Consider the following 21,546-nt stretch of genomic DNA (forward strand, 5'->3'; position numbering starts at 1 on the left):
AAGATGATCCACTTTATTTTGTTTTTTTTTTTAAAAGCCATATGGCAGTAAAAACAATCTAGTAAGAAGGGAGCACCAGTAATGTGTTACACAGAAGGTTGGTTATCGTGTCTGAATAACTTGGGGAGAAGAGCCTTCAACAAGTGGAGGACTCAGGTACAAGCTGAAAGGTGGTAGGTAGCCCATCCCTGAACAGACAGCCTGTTTGACCTTCCTCTGCCAAGAATCTCCAGTCTTCATCGGACATCTCCTCTCTCTGTGCCTTTTCCTCTCTTCATGTCATATCAGCCATCAGTCCATGGAGTCCATGTTTTGGAGAGGGATAGTTTAGGAAGTGTGATTTGAAATGTCAGAGATGAAAAGGGTGGGTGGGGTTGTGTAAAAGTCACACATAAGCACTTATCACAAGGATAGTTTAAAAATGGACATAAAATACTTGTTAAGGGCTGTTTCATGATTGAAACTATAGTGTGTCTTGTTAAAAACAAACAAACAAACAAACAAACAAACAAACAGGATTTCAAGTATTGATGTACAGCCTTGAAGAGTAAGACCGGGTTCCCATTTTCAGAAAAATGAAAACCACAGTAACGCTAGCTGTAGAATTCCTTTATGTAGAGAGAATATTTGTTAATTCCATCCTTTCCTGTTGCTTGACTTTTTCAATACATAATACCCTTGGGTGGTGCCCAATACAAGGTGATTGTGAGAGTCTTGCCCATTTCAGGTCTGGCCGGGCTGTGGCTACTAGGAGTTGATGCATGTGCTCTTTTGGATGTTTTGGGAAGAGTAGAAAATGGAGAGTCAATACAGATGAGTTTAAAATATCTGATTCCACCTCATTGGTCCATACCAACCCCAAGCAGGTCTTTCATTTGGTCTGTTTTGATGGTTTCTTCTTGTGGTTGCTGCAAGTCACTTCCATAGACACTGCTTTCCTCAACTCTCTGCTTGCCTTCCGCAAGAGTCTACATTCCTGGCATGCAGAAGTCAGAGCTGGCGGAAGCTCCCTTTCCTGCCCTAGGCCTGTCCTGTCCCACTGTGAGACTCTGAGCACAGGTTGATGGGAATAGCTGTCATAGAGGAAGAAGAAAGGAACTCTCTACTCTGTAACCATCGCATGCTCACGCTCCAAACATCTTGGAGAAGAGCAAATAGATGCATGCGTTTTGTTGAACTCCCAGGGGATCTTTGTTTCTCCATATCGTTTCCCTCAAAAGCAGCCATAGTAATCATTTTCTTAAAGTTAGTACTTTTCTTTTTGCCATGCTATTTGTCTTCTAAGAACTGTGTAGATGGAGCTGATGATACTGGCGGTCACTTAACTCACCTTCTCCAGAGACTCCTGGGCATTTTCATGCTCTTCAGTGGGCTGTTTGCTGCTTCTTCATGAGGCTCTCACCGAGTGAGTATTTATCACGGGGATGCTCTTTCCTCCTGCAGGTTGTGATTTCTGCCACTTCCTAACCTATGTGGTAGTGGGGGGTTGGGTTCGGACATGTGTGGTGTGACTCAGTGACCTGGTGCTTATGTAGTGCCTCAAAGCCCAGAGATGTTGTCTTGAAATAAACAGCTCAGTTCTGTTAAATGAAGAACAGTCCCAGGCAAACTTCCAAACAAGTTCACGTGAAAGCACTACATGCTGTGTCTCTGGACACCTCCTTCACTAGTATACGTAATCTTCCATTCCTTTATTTAAAAAATAAAGATTTCGGGGCTGGGGATTTAGCTCAGTGGTAGAGCGCTTACCTAGGAAGCGCAAGGCCCTGGGTTCGGTCCCCAGCTCCGAAAAAAAGAACCAAAAAAAAAAAATAAAGATTTCTTGAGCCTACAGTATGAGATTATTTTCTTCGCTCTAGTGTGTTTCGCTTACTAATTGTGATTGTATACCAGGTTAACCCAAGTTCATAAATCAGTAGAAGAAAAGTACAAGCATTCTGGGAGTGGCAAGGAGAAGGCTTACTCTGCACTGAAAAACTCCAGGAGGGCAGTAGAATAAGGGGAACTGTGATGACTTAAGGGCATCTCAAAACCCACGTCTTCTCAGATCTAGCAACCTGTCGGGGGCAAGTCTTGCTTTTTCGTGATCACTTTTAAGATCCTGAGATTCACTGAGATTCCCACACTGGAATGGTGAAATAATTGGACTAAAAAAAAAAATCCACGTTTATGTTCTGGCTTTGCCACTTGCTAATCCCAGGACCTTGAGAGTTAGGGCACTGATTTGAATTTTGAATATCGTCTCCTCCTCTTGAATTGCATGCTAATTGCTGTTCGGTCGACCTCATTAGTCGGTGCAGAGTAGATCATCATGCTTGAGAAAAGCCCAGGCCCATGAAGGTGCAGGATGCTGAGCAGAGCAGACACTCCACGTGGCAGCCTACTCTGTCAGGGGACTGCTCTAATTGTAGGAAGGCTCTTCAACTTACTGATGCGGAAATTCAGGGTGGGTGTGATCATTTTACAGGGCGTTAGATTCAGAGAGGCAGTATCTGCCTTTCTCCCAGAATTTACCCAGTGACCTATGGAAAGTATGAAAGGAAAGATAAAGTAAGAAGAATGTCACTAAATGTCTTTGCTTATGGCTGGCACAGTTTGCCAGTACCCATAGCCCCCACATGAGTGATGGGACTGGCATAACCTCTCCTTATCCCCTCCTTCATCAATGTCACAGGCTATGGACCACTCAAGCTGATCATATTGAGGAGGGTCATGGGATATAGCAAGCTTACAAATGCCAGAATATAAGTTTATTCACTGTGATTCTACAAGGGAATGGGGAGAAGAAAGGAAGAGAATAAGAGAACAAGAGACAAGGGCATTACTGCTTTTGTTTTGGTAATTTATACTCTAGGCTTGGTAAGGGCTGGTCCTAAGTAGTAAAGCTGATGGAACCGGGCATAGTAGCAGAATGTAGCAAACTAGGCAGTGTCCAGGGTGATGTGGGAAAATGAGGCCACCAACCCACATTTGAGTCAGACTTCTGTATCCTGAGCGGCATGGCTGCAGCAGGTTTCTCTGTGCAGCTCCTTCTCATAGTGGGAGCTCACTCAATATGCTCGCCACACCCACCACTTTTTCTTCTTTGAACTCTGCACAGTGCTAATACAGGCAAGCATCACACACTTCACCGTTAAGAAGAGTTATTAAAAAGTAAATCAATGAGATGTGCCACTTGCAGAAAAGAAATGGTGACAATTTAATGTTTGTGAAGATCAGAGTATCTTTTAAAATGGGCGTAAATGCATAGGAGAGTTTAACTTTAAATTGTGAAGTCTATTTATAGTGCTTTCCTGTGGGCTCCAGAGGAGTGATAAATACACAAAAGATGCTCAACATATTAGTTTGATTCATGTTCTTCTGATAATAGACCAAACCTCTTTCTGAGGTGACTTAGTCATCCAGATTTTATTATGTTCTTTTTTTTATTGTTAGCTTTGCCAATAAATGATTTTGAAAAGCAGATAAAATAGTGAAAATACTTCACATTGTATTAGTCTATTCTCTCTTGCTGTAGAAATATTCAAATCAGAATAATATATTTAAAAAAACAGAGTTTGAGCTGGAGAGATGGCTCAGTGGTTAAGAGCACTGACGCTTGCTCTTCCAGAGGTCCTGAGTTCAAATCCCAGCAATCACATGGTGGCTCACAACCATCTGTAATGAGATCTGATGCCCTCTTCTGGTGTGTCTGAAGACAGCTACAGTGAACTTATATATAATAAATAAATACATTTTTTAAAAAAAAGTTTATTTGCCCCTGAGACTTGAAGATTTAAAGTTCGATTTTGTACTCCTCTATCAGTAGCCCCCAAGGCTTTGTCCTAACATGGGCCAAGAATCAAAAGAAAATCTTAAAAGCTACTTGCCAGTGCACAGATTGGTAGAAGCATATAGTGTTTGAATTTCAGATATGAATTCCTTTCCATTATTAAGATTTGAGAGAGAGAATGACCTGAAATAATGAAGTTGTTCTTTGTTCCCTATTCTACTTTCTCAACTTTCATTTCCTCTTTTGACAGCTTCCTTGATTTACATAAATTTCTTTGTCTTAGTGGCTACTATTATATATGTTTTTTTATATATGCTTTTTCTTTATCATACACTTTTAGTTGCTATTATTATATTAGTGCATTCTTTCAGGAATTTTTCTACTTTATTCATTTTTAAAAATTAGTTCAATTCTTCTTGCAAAACAAAACCAAAAGATAATACTGTAGACAAATAATGTCACATTTTTCTTCTTATTAAAGCTTTAGTTTATTCTCCCTTCAGCAAAACAAAGAACAAATTTCCCTTTAGAAAGAAATGACAATAACAAAAATAACTTGACCATAGAAAATGGTATCAGGATAAAGACCAAAATGGGAGATATGACTGAAGGATTTTTCTGGTTTCTTATATGAAGCAAATAACCATCACTGAACAACTGAGAGCCTAATCAAAACCCAAATTCAACACATGTGCTGTCTGGCTGGAGATGGGGAACACGAAGAACATCAGACTTGTCTTGTATGTAACCTTTGTTGTAAAATGGGCTCCGCCAACATAGCAGGTCTTTCGAACTATGAAGATCTCTCTTCACCTATCTAACTAAGCCTAGCTCTCCTGGGCTGTGCTCCTAATAATTTACTGTGTTTTCCTTCATCATAAATATAATATTTTATGTACTATTTTAATGTACCATTTTTTAATTATGGAAAAATTTTTATGTAATATAACTTGATCATCTTTTCCCTTCCCTAATTTCTTCCAGATTTTCCCTACCTCTCTACCTACCCAACTTCATGATCTATTTTTTCTTTAGAACTAACAAAGACAAAAATAAAAACAAGAAACAGACACAGACACAGACACAGACACAGACACACACACACACACACACACACACACACACACACACTTCCTCTAAAAGCACAAAAATAAGAAGCAAAAAGCCAATAATACAAAAGAAAAACCAAACCAAGCCAAGCCAAACTAGACCAAACCAAACTGTCCCGCGCTATCGTCTCGCCAGCAAGAACGCACGTGGACACCAGGAACCTTCTACAGCAAAGCGTTTATTGCATCTTGAAGAGGAGAGATGCCACGACCCCAGAGAGTGTTAGCTTTATATCCCCCAAAGCAACATGTTCCTTCCTGATTGGCCGTATAGCAGTGATCTCATTGGCATACCCCGGGGTGGGCAAGGACTTGGCGCGAACACACCCTTGCGCATGCGCACTGCGTCCTTCGGGGGTGGACAACAGCTGTGCCCTGTACTAACAGACAACAGCTGGTATGGGTGGCTACCAACAGCAAACCAAACCAAACCAAACCAAACCAAACCAAACCAAACCAAACCAAACCAAACCAAACCAAACCAAACCAAACTCAAACAAAGAGTGTTAACAAAGCAAAATGAAGCAAAAAGCTTACAAAAATACCAGTTAGTTCTTTTTGTGTTGGCCAAGTGCTCCTGGGCATGCATCCTGCCCTGAAGTGTAGTTAATGTGCCCAGTGAGACTTCACTGGAGAAAACCGATTTTTCCTTTGCCAATGAGAATGAACTGCAGCTAGCTTCTTTGTGTCTCTGAAGCCTGTGCCTGCTAGCTCATCTCAGTGCTGGGATCTAGTCTGACTTGACTTGAACAGGCTTTGCATGTACTGCCAATGTCTCTATGAGTTTGTGTGTGCATCATTGTATGTGGAGAACACTTCTTTGGAGCCGTCCATCACCTCTGGCTTTTAATAATCTTTCTGCTTCCTCTTCTGCATAGATCCGTGTGCCCTGATGATGATACCTTCATTAGGACTGAGTGCTTCAAAACTGACCGTTTGTGTTAATTCCAGTCTTCTACAAGAAGAAGCTTCTTTGACATGTGTTGAGGCAATAATCTATGTTTATAGCGGTATATCATTAGGGGTCATTGTATGGCCTGTGGTTTCCCAAGCCAGATGAGGGACAGTAGAGCTCTGCTCATACCCTAGACAGCTCTCAGAGAGTAGCAAGAATGGGGCTACTCCATACCCGAATAAGGCTTGGGCCTACAAAACTCCACGGACACAAAGACCACATCATGATAAAGCCAGTTAGGCTTCTGTGTCCCAAGCTGGTTGCAGGATTTGTAGCTGGGAAATACAGATGATTACCTTTTCCTCCTGGTAGCATGCAGAGTATGTTCCAGTAACACGAATGTTAGTCAGGAGGGTGAGTCTTCTAGTTAGGTGCAAGCCAGTTCTCCATGTTTGATGGGATATGTGTGCGTGTTGTTTAGCAAAAGACCTATACCATCAGGACCATCAGGTTTTGAAGAGCAACCAATAGCCTTGGCAATAGCCTGTGATGTGTGAGTGTTTCCATGGTAACCCTTTGGTGAATGAGTCAACCTATAACCCATTCCAGGACCTGGGGGTTGACATACGATCTCCTTTAGATGCCTTTCTTCTATGTATGTATGCATGTGCATATATATATATATATATATATATATATATATATATGAATCTTCTTTTCAAGTGGTTTTTCAATGTCAGTTTTTCTCCCTGGAGTCCCTCCTTTACACTTCTCTCCCATCTTCTTCCCTGTTTAATCCTCATGTGCTGGGGTCCTCTTTGTTTTTTCATAGCAATATATTCTAATCGACTCTCTAGATATCTAACCTCTGTGATTATTCAGATTGCAGCATACACATTGAAGGCTTAAATCTAACATGTAAGAGAAATTATACAGTATTTGCTCTTTGGGTTCTGGCTTACCTCATTCAGGATTTTTTTTCCTAACTCCATCCCTTTACCTATTGATTTCATATTTTCATTGTTCTTAACAACGAAATAATATCCTGTTGTGTATACACCCCATTTTCACTATCCATCCATCAGTTATTGGACATCTAGGCTGTGTTGCAGTTATTGGCTATTATGATTATAGTAGCAATGAGCACAGATGAGGGAGTCTCTCTCTGGTAGGATGTAGAGACCTTTGGATTTATGTCCTAGTGTAGTATAGCTGGATTTGATGTAGCTTTCTACGTTTTCTAAGGCACCACCATGCAGATTTTCATAGCAGCTGTATAAGTTCGAGCTCCCACCAGCAACCAGTGTTTCCCTTTCCCCGCATCCTCACCAGCATGCACTTTAATTAGTTTCATTGATCTTGACCATTCTGGTTGGGGTAAAATGAAATGTCAAAGTAGTTTTAATTTGCATTTCTTTGATAGCTAAGGATGTCAAACATTTCTTTAAGTGTTTCTCAGCTGTTTGTTTTCATCTTTTGAGAACTTTCTGATTAGTTCTGTGTGGGGGTCAGTGTGTGATTTTAGCATTAGTAGTTTCTCTTTTATGAATGTGGGTACCTTCATAGTTGGTGCACAAATATTTAGAATTCCAATGCCTTTGTGTGTTTTTTTTTCTATCATTGAGATTCAATGGCCTTCTTTTTCTGTTTAGCTTTTGGTTTGAGTGTGTGTGTGTGTGTGTGTGTGTGTGTGTGTGTGTGTGTGTGTGTGTGTATGCTTGTTCCTCGGGTCCATTTACTTGGAATATCATTTTCTATTCTATTACACGGACATGATGTCAATCCTTGTTAGTGAAGTATGCTTTTTGCATGCAGTTGAAAGATAGATCCTGTGTTCTGATCCAATCTGTTAGTCTAATTTTTACTGGGGAATTGAGACTGTTAATATTGAAAGATATCACTGAGCGATAATTATTGATTAATGTAATGTTGTGGTTATGGTGTGGCTTCCTCTATATGCTTTTAATTTTCTGTTCTTGGATTATTTATTCTTGTGTCTTCTTGGGTGTGGCTACCTCTTCAGCTCAAGGTTTTCCTTCTGGTGTCATGTGTAGAGCTGGATTGATAGATGGAAACGGCTTAAATGTATTTTACTTATAAAATGTTTTTATTTCTCTGTTGATTGGATCAATAGTTTTGCCTGTTGTAATCCGAACTGGTGTCTATGGTCTTTCAGAGTTTGAAGTTCATATTTCCAGGCCCTTCGGACTTTCAGAGTCTCTCTTGAAAAGTCAAGCATTATTCTAATGAGTCTGCCTTTATATATTATTTCATTTTATTTGGAATTAGAGGAAGGCTTGAAAGAGCTGAAGAGGCTTGTAACCCCATAAGAACAAAAATGCCAACCAACCAGAGCTTCCAGGGACTAAACCACTACCCAAAGACTATACATGGACTGACCCAGAGTTCCAACTGCATATGTAGCAGAGAATAGCCTTGTTGGGGTACCAGTGGAAGGGGAAGCCCTTGGTCCTGCCATGGTTGGACCCCCCAATGCAGGGGAATGTTGGGGGGGCGGTAAGGGAGGTGCATGGGGGGAACACCCATATGGGTGAGGGGCTGGAGTTGCAGGCTTATGGACAGGAAACCGGGAAAGGGAATACCATTTGAAATGTAAGTAAAGAAATATATCTAATAAAAAAGGTTTAAAAAAAGTCATAAAATATGGAAAAACAATAAAAAAAGAAAAGTCAAGCATTATTCTAATGAGCCCACCTTTATATGTTATTTCATTTTATTTTCATTGTAGCTCTTAAAATTTTAATTTTAATTACATTATAAACAAAATTAATTAGAATGTCCTTTCTTTGTTTTATATATGTAGTGTCTTGATTATTATGTGTCATGGGGAATTTCTTTTCTTGTCCTTTCTATTTGGTGTTCTATATATTTCTTGTACCTTGACAAGCACTTACCTCTTTAGATTGGGAAAATTTCCTTCTTTAATTTTTTAATTTAATGTTTAAAAACATTTTCTGTGACAATGACCCTGATTTCTTTTCTTCCTCTATCCCTATTATTTGTAGACTTGTTCCTTTTCATAGTGTCTCAAATTTCCTAGGCATATTGTGCTTGAGTTAAAATTTTAAGTTTAACATTTTCTTTGACTGTCTATTTCCTCTACCTTAGCTTCAGCACATGAGACGCTGTCTTCCATGTCTTATCATCTGTTTGTGAGGCTTACTTCTGAAGGTTTTTGTTGTTTGACTTCCTAGTTTTCATTTCCAGTTGTTTGGGTTTTCTTTAGTGTCTCTCTTTCTTTGTTAAATTTTACTTTCATGTCTTGAATTGTTTTCATGATTTCTTCTAACTCTTTCATTCATGTCCTCTTTAAGGTCCTTGAATATATTCATAATTGCTGTTTTGATGTTTTTCGTCTTTTTCAGCTATACTGCATTTTGGGGCATCTATTATAATAGGGTTACTGGCTTCTAGTGAAAGCATATAATTTTGGCTATTCATGTTTGTATCTTTGTGCTGGGATTTAGGAGTCTGGAATTATGTTTAGGTATTTCCTATTGATACCTGTTTTGTCTTTGTTGACTGGATATGTTGTTGCTTCTGGATGCTAAGCAAGTATGGTGACTGTGGGGGTCTCTGATAGAGAGTGCTTCTTTGGGTATCAGAAAGGAATATAGATGGTCTAAGAGGAAAGGTTTAAAGGGGGTATGGGAATTATCTCAGGGCTCAGGGGCTATACCAAGTGGTAAATCTCCCAGGGAATAGAGATGGGGTAGCAGGAGAGGCTGCTGCAGTCAGGCTGCTACAAGACTAAGGGCACATCTGGAAAGATCATAACGGAGCATAGAAAGGAGAGTAAAAAGTCACCTATCTGAGACTCAGTATTGAGTGGCAACTAACACAAAGAAGTGTAAAAGGGTTAGTTAGGAGGATGTCCATAGCAAAGTGGGTCCATAGCAAAGAGCCATGCTGGAACTTCACCGAGAACCAGAGTTCCCAGGGAAAGGGAAGTGGGCTGGGAGGAGGGGACTCTGTACGATGACTGCTACAGGGGTAAAAGTAAGTTTGGAGACATCACAGTAGAGGAAGGATAGTGAAGTCCCATCCCAGCATGAACACTAGTGGCCCCTAGTAGAAAGTAGGATTGATAGCCTCTGCAAGGGCACAAAGATGGTTTAGAAGAAAGGGATGAAAGGGTTGGTAGGACTTTTCTACTGTTAAAGACACAGATTGTAAATGTTTAAAAACATAGACTTTAATTGTGGCATGTGTGTGTGTGTGTGTGTGTGTGTGTGTGTGTGTGTGTGTGTGTGTGCTGCAAATGCCACAGCTGGCAGAGATATGATCTGTGTGAGGCAAGAAGGAAATTTGTTCAGCACGACTTAGTAGGCTGGTGTTGGTTCAAACTTCTAGAGTCTGAGGTAGAACGGTTCATTTTTTTCTGACATATTTAAGCACAGTACAACTTTGGGGAAAAAACGTGACAATTACCACAACAAAGGTTGAGGCTTGACTATGTTGAAACTGCTTTACAAAGTGCATGTCTTTCGCAAAGTACCTGTGACCTCTTCCATGAGAATGAGAAACTGTGCACAAGATAAGGGCATAGTGAGGAAGTAAACAGAAGAAGAGACTTTTGTCTAGTTAATGGGAGCCCTTTTATGAGCAAGGGATCCATTGGCTGAGAACCATTGTTCAGGAGTCTGGCATAAACATAATATTCTGAGGGATTCGGGTGCGGTCTGGCTCTACAGATAGCAAAACAACTCGTGGTTATTAGTTACATCTGATCCCAGCTTTCTGCACGGGGAAGGGTATAAATAGAAGAGTAAAGTCTGCAAGTTTAACATTGTTCCTGGTTTCCCTAGTGCTCTCTGTGAACATGAGAAACGTGTGCCCTCTAAAGTGCCATACAATTAATTACTTATTTTTACTCTTTCTTATTTTATCTAATCCTTCCATCTGTCTATCAGATTATCCCACAGGCCCCATTCAATACCTTCATTTTCCATTCCATCTAACCTTCCATTTATTAGTATTTGATTCTTGAGATTCCCCTTCTCAGGTGACACAAGTGACTCATATGTGTCAAAATGTCATTTAAAACTAGTACACTGTGCTCTTTGTTACCATGGCACACAAGTACAACACCTTTAATGCATAACCTTCTATTCTCGTCCCCAAGATTTCATGTTAATATCACATACCAAACACAGTCCAACTCTTAAATTTCCCACAGTCCCTAAATATCTCAATATTTTAAAAGTCCGAGGTCTCTTAAGTGGGGGTTCCTGTAACTAGACCAAAGCTTTAGTATTCCAAACAGGAAGACTGAGAAACATAATTAGATCCAAGCAACCCCCACATCTCACAATTTAAGTTGAAATTCAGTAGCTGAATGTTTAACATCTGCCCAACACCACTCATCTTATAGTCTTCAAGATCCAAAACGCTCGGGAAGTTCCACTTCCAGTGTTACTACCCACAGTCTACATAGCTTATTCTGCAGGCTCGGGCGAACTCAAATTAGTACTTACAGTTGGTTTGTCTTAGATGTCACATGGTCCTGGAATGTCCAACACCTCGGGGTCTCCATTGCAAATAAGGCTGCACCTTCACCAGAGGCCCCTTCTGGCATAGACAGAGGGACTCTAGCCTTGCTATATAGCACCAAGCCTTCTCTGCTCACTGTGGCCCCTTCATACTTTCGATGTGATGTGACATGGGTGGCTCTCATATGTTACTTGCCACATTCTGCTGTGAGCCTGAAATGGAACCCATATCCATGCACTGACTGACTCTAAGACAACACTTCCCTATCTTCCCAGCGAGGCTCAGATTTTACCTAAGTGGCAATGATCTCTAATCACTCTTTCTAATTACAGTTAAATTTTCAGCCCTACCTGAAAATGTAGGCACATATATTTTTCTAGCATACTTTATTCTTTCTGGTAGCCCCATGGATACATTTACCTCCCTTTTCAGTGTGTAGGATTTCTTCACGTCTTTCTTTTGGTGTTGGCTTAGTAGCTACAAATGCCTTTAGTTGTGTTGATCATGGAAAAAAATTCTGTTCCGTTCAATAAGAAAGGATGGCTTTCTAGATATAGTAATTTTTTGGCAGTTACTGTCTTTTGCCAGTTGGAATCTTGTTCTGAACCTTCTTGGCTTTAGTGACTTTTGTTGAGGGACCTGCTGCTATTTTAGGGGTAAGGCTTTATAAGCTACTTGGTGTTCCTTCTTTGTGTTTTAACTGTAAAAAGAGTGGAGAACTTCTTCCCTGGCCTTGTCTGCATGACATTCTAAATGCCTTCAGTACCTGGGTACCATCTTTTTCTCTAAGCTTGAGAAATTTCCTGCTATTGTCTTATCAAATATATATTCTATATTTTAGCTTATGTCTTCTATGGCATGACTCATCAATTTGATCTTTTAATTGTCTCCCATAAAGCTCACTTTTCTTGTTAGGTTTTCTTATTATTTTATCTTTACCGTTGTCTGAATGTTGTCTTCAGTACCCCAAATCTATGTCTGTCTTTCTCTTGCTGAGACTTTCAAATGAGGTTTTGTTTGGCTCCTTAATGTTTTCATTTCTAAAACTTGAATTTGATTTTTTTCAGAATTTTTGTCTTTCCTATGAAATTATTTATATTGTATACTGTCTTCTTATTTAATTCAGTGATTTATGTGCCTTTTCTTTGAATTCATTCCAGAGTTTACTCATGTATCATTTTTTATTTTATTGACTCTTTTTTAAATGTTTAAGTATTTATTTTTTTAGTTTTATTTATATGTATATGTGTGTGACTGTGGTGGTATGTACATGTGAGAATGACAGTGTTTGTAGAATCCAGAAAAGAGTGGTGCCCTGGACTTGGGGTTTACATGTAGTTTTGAACCACCAAACGTGGTTACCAAGAACTGAACTTGTGTTCTTCCCTTCTAACATGTGTTCCATGGGGCTACCTCATGTTATCAGGCCTTGTGGCCATGATTTTGCATGTTGTTTAACCCAACCCTGTTATGCACCACCATCTTTATCCCAATTCATCCCCTTCCTACTGTTATGGCTTTTTTTCCCTCACCGAGTTCAGTTGGGATTGCCTGTACATGCACCTGTAAGAGGGTGCTTGCTTGAGCATGGGCAATGCACCAGTGACTATATCACTAAAGAAAACAGTCCTTCTCTCCTTTCAGCACTATTAATTAACTGCCAAGAGCTCCTCAGTAGAGGGTGGAGCTACATGGATGCTTCAGTCATTACTAGTGGAATGTCAAAGACCCAGTTTCGTGCTGACCTTGTAGTCTCCTTGGCTGGTAAACGTGTAAGATCGCAAGGGCATGTGATGACAAGTGGCAGTAATACACAACAGTACTCTTCTTATATTCCCTTTGTCTTATCCTTTCTTATGTCTTCATATATATAATAAATATATAATATACATATACAAACATATATACATGCATACATACATACATACTTATTCTGTTCTTCAAAGATGGGCCTTGGGGGCATGGTATAGGTGTCTGTTTATGGCTGAGTATGTAACATAACTTATTCTCAGTATACTCTGACAAAATATAAGTCTCTCCATTAACCTTTATCCACCCAGGAGCATCTCCACTAAAGAATGAGAGCAGCACTAGCTGTGGGTAAAAACATCCATCTTTAGAAGGCAGCTTGACAACATGCTTGTTTAGTAAAACGACAGTGGTGGTTCCCCCGTAGGGTTTGTGGACTCTCCATCAGTAGGGTTTTGCCTTAACTTACAGTATCACACTTATATTTCCATCGAGCAAATGTGAAATACAAATAGAAAGTAGTTGTTACCCTTAAAACAGCCAAGCCACTATTGTACTAGTAGGTACATTTTGCCTGGTATGTCATCGGGCTTATAGCATGGGAAATCCCCAGTCCAGGAAGACTATTATTGAGTGTTCTGTAATAGGAGCTTATACAGCATATTTATGTATTATGTAGGAGAGCCAACCAGGAGAGAGCTTCCTGATTAGTTACAACAATTTACTGACAAACATGACACTAGTGTGTCTTTAGATCTTGTCACATTTAAGTGCTTATCGCTGTTCATTCCTCCTCTCATCCGGGGCATCTTTGGTAATTAGCTTCCTTGTTTAATGTCATAGGGAAGATCATTCCATATCGGACTATGGCTCGGACCAGATGGTATGGAACTCTGTAGCTCTGACTCAGTTTGTCCTTTCTAATTAAAGGGACACTTACTGCAAATGAGCTCTCACTCTATGATCCTTTGATACTTGTCCTGGCCTCCCAGTGTGGGCCATTTTCACCAGGCAGGATCTTTGTCACTAGAGTATCCTGACTGCTGACTCAGCAGGAACTGTTGTAAATGGCTTCTTGCTCTGCTCTGGACAAATGCTGTTTGTCAAGGACTAGACTGTTTTCCCAGCACTTTGGTGTTATTCAGAGAGTAGGACTCTTGTCTGCTTCAGTCCGTTCAGTGACAAGTCCACTGTTAATTCTATTTTCCAAGTCTCTTGTCTTTGGTCTCCAGTTCCTTAGCTGTATGCATTTGTTTCATTTCTTGTGGGGCCTCTCTCTAGCTGAGTTCTGCTCTCCAAATTCTCTGCTACTGAAAGTATAGTGCTTATTTCATGAGCTGAGCCCTCTGGAGCAGACTCATTCTGTTCTCTTTTCTAGTGTTTTCTTTCCTGGCTCCTTTCTCCAACCTTAGAGGTTGCCCTTTCCAACTTTGCAGGTCTATTTCCCTAGATCCAAACAACTGCTGTTCCTGTGTCCTCTGCTTCCTGTCTGCTTGCATGGACTCTAGAGTACATCTGACCACTGAGCACTGTACATTCCACAAAGCATATGTGACTTTTAAATGTACAGATTTCAGTGAATCCCTTGCTTTATGAGTTCACTGCTGTCCATCACTTTTTCTTCGTCTCTGGAGACTTCGTCTCTGGATTTCTTCTTTCTGTATCCTCATTCACAGAATTTCACTCATTATCCAAAGCTCCCCATTGCTGTTTCTTTAGATGCTTTTTAAAAACTGTCTTCTATCGCTTTACGTGCGTGTCATGCAGAATCAAGTTCTTTTGTATTTTTTTCAATTTTACTATCATGAAAATTATATTTTTGCTATCTATTTTTTCTAAGTTTTTTAAGCTCATTTTTTCCTGTCTTGTGATCTTGTTGTCACATCACTAGGTTTTAACAACTCTCTGCCATTTTGACCCATTCCACATTGCTAGATTATTTCTAAATGCATTCTTCTTTGTTCCCAATGTTTCTTTGATTCTTGGGTAGATGATTTCTGTTGCCTTGATTGGCACTTAACTGGAAAAAACATGGGAATTCCTGAGTGGGAATCTGAAGGGTGTCCTTCCTGTTGATATGAGGAACAGATGGTATTAGCTGTCACACAACTGGAAAACTTGCTTTTAATTTCAATGAAGGGTTTTTGGGGACCCTTAACAAAGTTCTCTCTAGTCTGTTTCCTTGAAATAAGTCCTAGATGTTCCTTGGCTAATACTGTTCCCTTAATGTTCAGCTTGATACCCATTTACCATGCAGTGTTGTATGTATTTCCCCTTGAGAGTATGTTCTTGAAGATGTACATATGATTGATCTTCAAAGGACAGGCTTTGCTATTGAAATCTTTCTTATCTACTTAGTATGGATGTGTCTTATGTGAACACCACTGTTTTTAGCCTGTTTTTCTAATACTTGAATGTTCCCTTCAAGCGTTTAACAAAATTCAAGTGTACATTTCCACCCCCTTGGTGTTTTTTGGATTAATTCCCAGGAACAGATAAAAAGTAATGTCTTACAATCTCCACTTTAAAAAATCCTAGCCTTTTCTTTTAAACAGCTTTGGTCAGCTATTGGAAGAGGTATTTCATATGCTGTAGAAGCCAAGAGAGTTACTCTAGGAGCTCAGCTGCTGTGATGCTGAGTCTCTCCTGGATTCTTTGTAACAAAAACTCAATGGTTCACGTGACGCAGAGCATGGATTCCTGGCCCATATGACTTTTATGGGGTTAGCTGAGAATACTTGGTTAATATTTGGACTTAATACTCATGAGGGCAGAGCTCAGATGTCATCGCCATCAGTGCCTCAGGCAAAGATCAAGTTTATGAGCAAGGAACAATTTTTAACCCCTCTCCCATCAAATAGATTCAGAATTGGTTACTTTTTACTTTTGGGTCCTAGAAGCATCTTTTTTTGTGCAAGATTGTGTTATTCCTGGAGAACAGATAACGGTTGTTGACTACATACTATATATATATATATATATATATATATATATATATATATATATATATATATATATATATAGAGAGAGAGAGAGAGAGAGAGAGAGAGAGATAGAGAGAGAGATAGAGATAGAGATAAACAGATAGATTGCACATGCCTTCTACCTTTCCAAATGCCTCAAAAATAATAACTACCTTTACCAAGAAGACCATGAAATGGGAATCTGAAGCCTTCTGTTCTCTGCAGTCAAGTGCTGTATCATTGGATGAACTCTGACTGCTCACACACAGTACACACTTGCTGCTCAGCGTGCAGATCACCGAGCCTAATCTAAAAATGTCACATGACTCATGATGTCAGCAGCTCAGAGAAGTTGTTTTATGTTGCCAAGTAAATAGAAATGGAGATTAATCACCTCTCTTTTATGTTATTTGTACATTAATTAAGATGTATGTGACCTGTCAAGATCAAAGGCCCAGTCCCTTAAGGCCACGTTCTCCTGTGTAAAGAACTAAAAGTCTCTTGGTTTGCACATGATTAATGCTGATCAAGCTCTATAAGAAATTCAGGGCTTTGAAGAAGAAACCTGAGTTGAGTTTAGGAGGCCACCACAGCAGGAGCCCAGCAGACATTTGTGTTCATGGTCAACATCTTTTTTGTTTGTTTTGTTTATTGAGACAGGATTTCTCTGTGTAACCGGGCTGTCCTGGAACTCACTGTAGACCATGCTGGCCTTGAACTCACTGTAGACCAGGCTGGCCTTGAACTCACTGTAGACCAGGCTGGCCTTGAACTCATAGAAATCTGCCTCTGCCTCCTGAGTGTTGGGATTAAAGGTGTATGCCACCACCACCTGGCCAGGATCATCATTTTTATTGGTCCCTTTGTCTCCTGTCTAGATGATTTTATATCTGCTGTGGTCTTCTACTCTTTCTCCAGAGGACTCTCTATCCATGCTCCATTGTCTGTGTTTCAGTGTGTTCTCTATCTGTCTCTTCCTTTGACCTTAAACTCTTTGCTGTATTCTTCCCTTCATTAACTCAAGAACTGACTGTGATGTGTAAAACTCCCTGCAGCATCTGGGCAGGCTGGGGCTCTGACAGCATCTTCTGAGTCACGGGCACCTTGCCAGCCCTCATCCCCTGCCCTTGCACTTTTGGTTTTTCATGTGTTCTTCCATTTCCCCTGTGACTCATGTCTATCCTTTATGTGCTCTTGCTCCAGTATTTCTCTACTGATGCCTCCCTCACCTCAGCCCTGTTTGAATGGCATCCTTTCTCAAAACTGCTGCTTCCTCTCGTAGTGTTTACTACTACCTGACCTCATAGGACAGACTTCTGCTTAGTGACTATTTAATTTATCCTTGCCTCCAGAATGGTGTTCTTAATAGAGGGACTTTTATGTGTGGTTCTTGAAAGTACCATGGATGAAGTAATACTGCTTGTGTGTTAAGTGGGCCTTTGAATACAATTACCTTGATTCTGCAGAACTCACCTAGGGGTAGGAAAAAGAGGGCCTGGCAGTCATCCAATGGTGCACATGGAAATGCCCATATAAAAGGACAGGTAAGAGAGAAGTTGTTAGTTAAGGTATCTAAAGAATGGTCTAGCAGTGGTGGAGACTAAGGAGTTATTCTGGAAGTTGAAACAAGAGATTAAAGGAGTGACCACTATTTTCAAGCAAAGTTGAGATGTCACAAAGGGAGAAAAACTAGCAATTTTTGTTGTGTTTGGGACACAACTGTCATCAATGTTCCTATTGTGCTTTACAAACGGAGTCCAATTAGAAAGTGCAGGTTGGGGGAATAGAAAGTGAGAAACAATAATTTGCCAATTTTAAACATGTAAAGGTTTATCCTATGATCAATTGTTGGCACTGATTAAAGATGCATACTAGCCCCAATTAAGTGGGAAGAGTTTCAATCATGAGTCAATGGTCTGTTTTATATCTCTGACCTGCTCTGTTTACATTGAGCATCAGATCATACAACGGCTACATGAGGTACCTTGAGTCCCATGTCTCTGGCATGATACCCTTTGTGTATCTGCACACTTGTAAACTAAGATGCCAATTACAGCTGCAATGACTTAATTATAAGCCTTTTGAGGGTGACTTGTTACATGTGAAAAAATAGGACCAAAACCTGATAGAGCCATAAAGGTTATCATATTCATGATCCCGAGTCAACTCACCTAACTGGTCCCTGACCATACTTGACTTTGAAAACTGATAGAATTTATTATACCCTGACAGGTTCCTGAACAATGTTGGCTTCTTTTTCCCACTGATTATGATGTTGACTTGGATGGTGTCTGTGGCCAGCATGGTCCGGAAGCTGGTTTATGAGCGAGAGATCCAGATAGAAGAGGTAAATGGCTTTGATATTGCCTGCGAGATACAGGAGAACATTTGGAGAGTGGTCCTCCAAGAAGAAAGTGTGATGAAACTGTGTTTGAGACTATGGTCTCCAACATCTGTTCATCTCTCCTCCATGATTCTTACTGGTGACACTGTTTTGTGGCTGCCTTCAGGTTTCTCCCCAAGAACATAGAGAATGGATATGATGTCAGGTCTTTGGGAGAACTACTTTAGGAGGAATTGACTTTCTTAATATCCTTCCTTGAGCTTGGTTGCCAAACCAAATGGTTCATTTTTCTCCTGGTGTTCCTCTTGCTTGTTACCTCATCTCACTTTTCTCGAGTGTCCACTGCAGTGATAACTCTAGGCTCCTTTTGCTTCCCCCACAGTACATGCGAATAATGGGGCTGCATCCGGTCATCCACTTCCTGTCCTGGTTCCTGGAGAACATGGCCACCCTGGCTCTGAGCAGTGCTGCCCTCGCTCTCATTCTGAAGATGAGTGGCATCTTCATGCACAGTGATGCCTTTATCATTTTCCTTTACTTGCTGAATTTTGGGGTGTCAGCTGTCATGCTGAGCTACTTCCTAAGTGTGTTTTTCAACAAAGCTAATACAGCAGCCCTGTGTACCAGCCTGGGGTACATGATCAGCTTCCTGCCCTATGTGGTCTTGTTGGTCCTACATAACCAACTCAGTTTTGCTCTTCAGACCCTTCTGGTGAGTAAGCTGTTCTGTAAAAATGCTAAGTAAAGCCAATAGGTGCCCTCTAAACATGGCATATCCCCAGCTTGCCAGTCTGTCTTGTTCTGACTTATATGGAGCATCTGAGGTCTCTACTCTGTATTCTGCCCACAGATGCAGAACTGCAGTGGTGGTTCATTGACTTGCAGTGATATAGTGGCAGGCCATTAAGAATTGTCAGTTTTCTGTAATGGGATCTCTCTGAGGATTCTGGGAAGTCAGCATCCTCTTCAAGGAAACATATAACTTTGGGTTCTCTTTGTTTCATGCATGGAAAGAAATAGATTTCTGAAGCTATTTTGGAAGTTAAAAATAAGCATTTTTCTTGAAGCATCATGAGTTATCTCACATTAAGTGGAAAGATCTCTCCGTTAGCTGTGTCAGAATCCCTCATCCATTTGAAATGTATGCTCTGAAGAGGAGTGAGACTGCTTCCATGTCTGCAGGATAAAATATGCAGAAGACAGCAACAGATTCTTTCTTGACTGCTGTCTGGCAGGCACTGTGCCTGACACATAGTAGGAAATCAGCCCATGTAGAGAGGGTAAATATGTGACTATCAGATCGGGTTCCTCACAGAGCTCGAGTTCTATCTACCAGTTTGTATCCTTTCTTCCAATGGGCCAGCCATATCCTGAAATAACAGTCTGTTCGAAGGTGTGACAAGAATCACTTAGAGAGGAGTTCGGGGACATTTTCAGCCCCTGGATTGCTAAGAAGTATTTGGAAACCTACTATTGGTGAAAGTGTAGAAAACAGTAGACCATATGGTGCCCTGCCCCTTGTAGAGACATCCACAAGGCAACATCTAAGGCTTAGGAAACAGTAGTCAAGAAGAGCTGGAAAGATTGGAAGAAGCAGAGGGTCAGGAAGTCTGCTGTGAGATGGTGCCCCACCTCACAGGGAAGCTGTATCACGACGTCTCAACAATATGGTCACCTAAATGAGACATGACACTAGCAGTTGACATGAGAAGGAAGGAAATCCCACAAGGCTCCACCCTTAGCCACCCTTAGGTGAAGAGTGACAAGCAAGAATGACTGCTGGGGTATTTGATCCTGAATAGTCAGTCCTAAACATATACACATATGAGCAACACTAAATAGATTCAATGTGTGTGTGTGTGTGTGTGTGTGTGTGTGTGTGTGTGTGTGTAACAACAATTAAATAAAACTTCATGAATTTTAGAGAGACAGTGGGGCACAGGAAAAATTAAAGGGGGAGGGGGTGGGATAAATTATGTAAATACAGTAGTCACATGAAATTCTCAGGAAAAAAACCAGAAAGGCTTTTTAAAAAATTCTCTTTTCATCATGGAATTCTTGAATGATGAGTGTGTCACTTATTCCCGGGGTAGAGAATACCTTCTGTGCTTATCTAGAGCCTCAGAGCAAGTGCATGCATGACAGCCGAATTAATTTCTCCAACCTCAATTAAGTAACAATTCAGTATTGTGTTTGTTGCCTTTCTTCTGACACTGGGGATTGAATCTAGTCCCTGAAATATAATCGACAGTTGCTCCACAATTTTTTTAAACCTTTTTCTTTTGAGAAAGAGTTCTCTTAAGTTACCCCAGCTGCCCTTGAACTCGCTCTATATCCTATGTAGGTTTTGAAGTTGCAGTTTTCCTGCCTTAACTCCCAAGTAGCAGGGATTATAGACAAGTAATAGTGGGCCAGGCTACTCTGTTTTTTTTTTAAATCTGTTTGTTTGTAGCCAAATATACTTAATACTGCTATGCATACATAAGATGAATTGTTCTATTGAATTTGTATCTGTTCACTGATACGTTTTCATCATCTTGATTAACTTACATCCCGCCTCCAGCAACATAGAAGCAATAGTTTTATGTTAAAATTAATCAGGTATTCCTAGAATAATTAATACAAATGGGGCCCTTGCTGCTGCCTGCTCATAAACTCCTTAAAGGTATGAACATATAAAGAAATGAAGACCCGAGCGAACATTCACATGCTCTCACTTTTGCTTGCATTTCAGGCCTTAAGTCTCAGGCATCTGCCCAGGCAGCATATGTTTTGCACATGCAAATACTTTCTGGCTAGTGATGACTTCTAACTCGGGCACGTTGTATTTTAAGTGTATGGTGTTTTCTCAGTGGTTTTTTACACCTTTTTTACACTGTCCTCTTCTACTGAACACGAACCAACAGCTTCCTTTAGTTCACTCCCTTTTCTGGTGTAGACGTGTGTAGATATTGCATCAGTCTGCTCAGAGAGGGCTCCAAGGCATACATTTCATAATAAGAAATAGCAAATTGCTTGATTCCGTTTCCCACTGTTTTGTGTTACATATCTCTGTAGTCAGTGCACTAAATTTATGACACGTTGAGTGTGGCACTGAACAGAAATGATTCATTTTAACATTAAAAACAAGCGAGTGAGCATGGTTTTCAGAGTGGTCTGACTAATCCCTTCAGGCTCAGATGTTTAAGTCACTGCCTGAA

General features: G+C 40.4%; 1 protein-coding gene across 1 annotated transcript in view; it reads left to right on the plus strand.

Annotated features, from left to right (window-relative positions):
• Abca13 (ATP binding cassette subfamily A member 13) overlaps positions 1 to 21,546 on the plus strand; it is a 502,723-nt gene that overhangs the window by 171,362 nt on the left and 309,815 nt on the right. The window contains exons 32-33 of the mRNA XM_063273790.1: positions 18,235 to 18,349; positions 18,729 to 19,058. Coding sequence (XP_063129860.1) covers positions 18,235 to 18,349; positions 18,729 to 19,058 — 445 coding nt within the window. The remainder of the gene's footprint in view (positions 1 to 18,234; positions 18,350 to 18,728; positions 19,059 to 21,546) is intronic.

The sequence above is a fragment of the Rattus norvegicus genome, chromosome 14 (genome assembly GCF_036323735.1).
Source record: "Rattus norvegicus strain BN/NHsdMcwi chromosome 14, GRCr8, whole genome shotgun sequence".
NCBI classification, from domain to species: domain Eukaryota; kingdom Metazoa; phylum Chordata; class Mammalia; order Rodentia; family Muridae; genus Rattus; species Rattus norvegicus.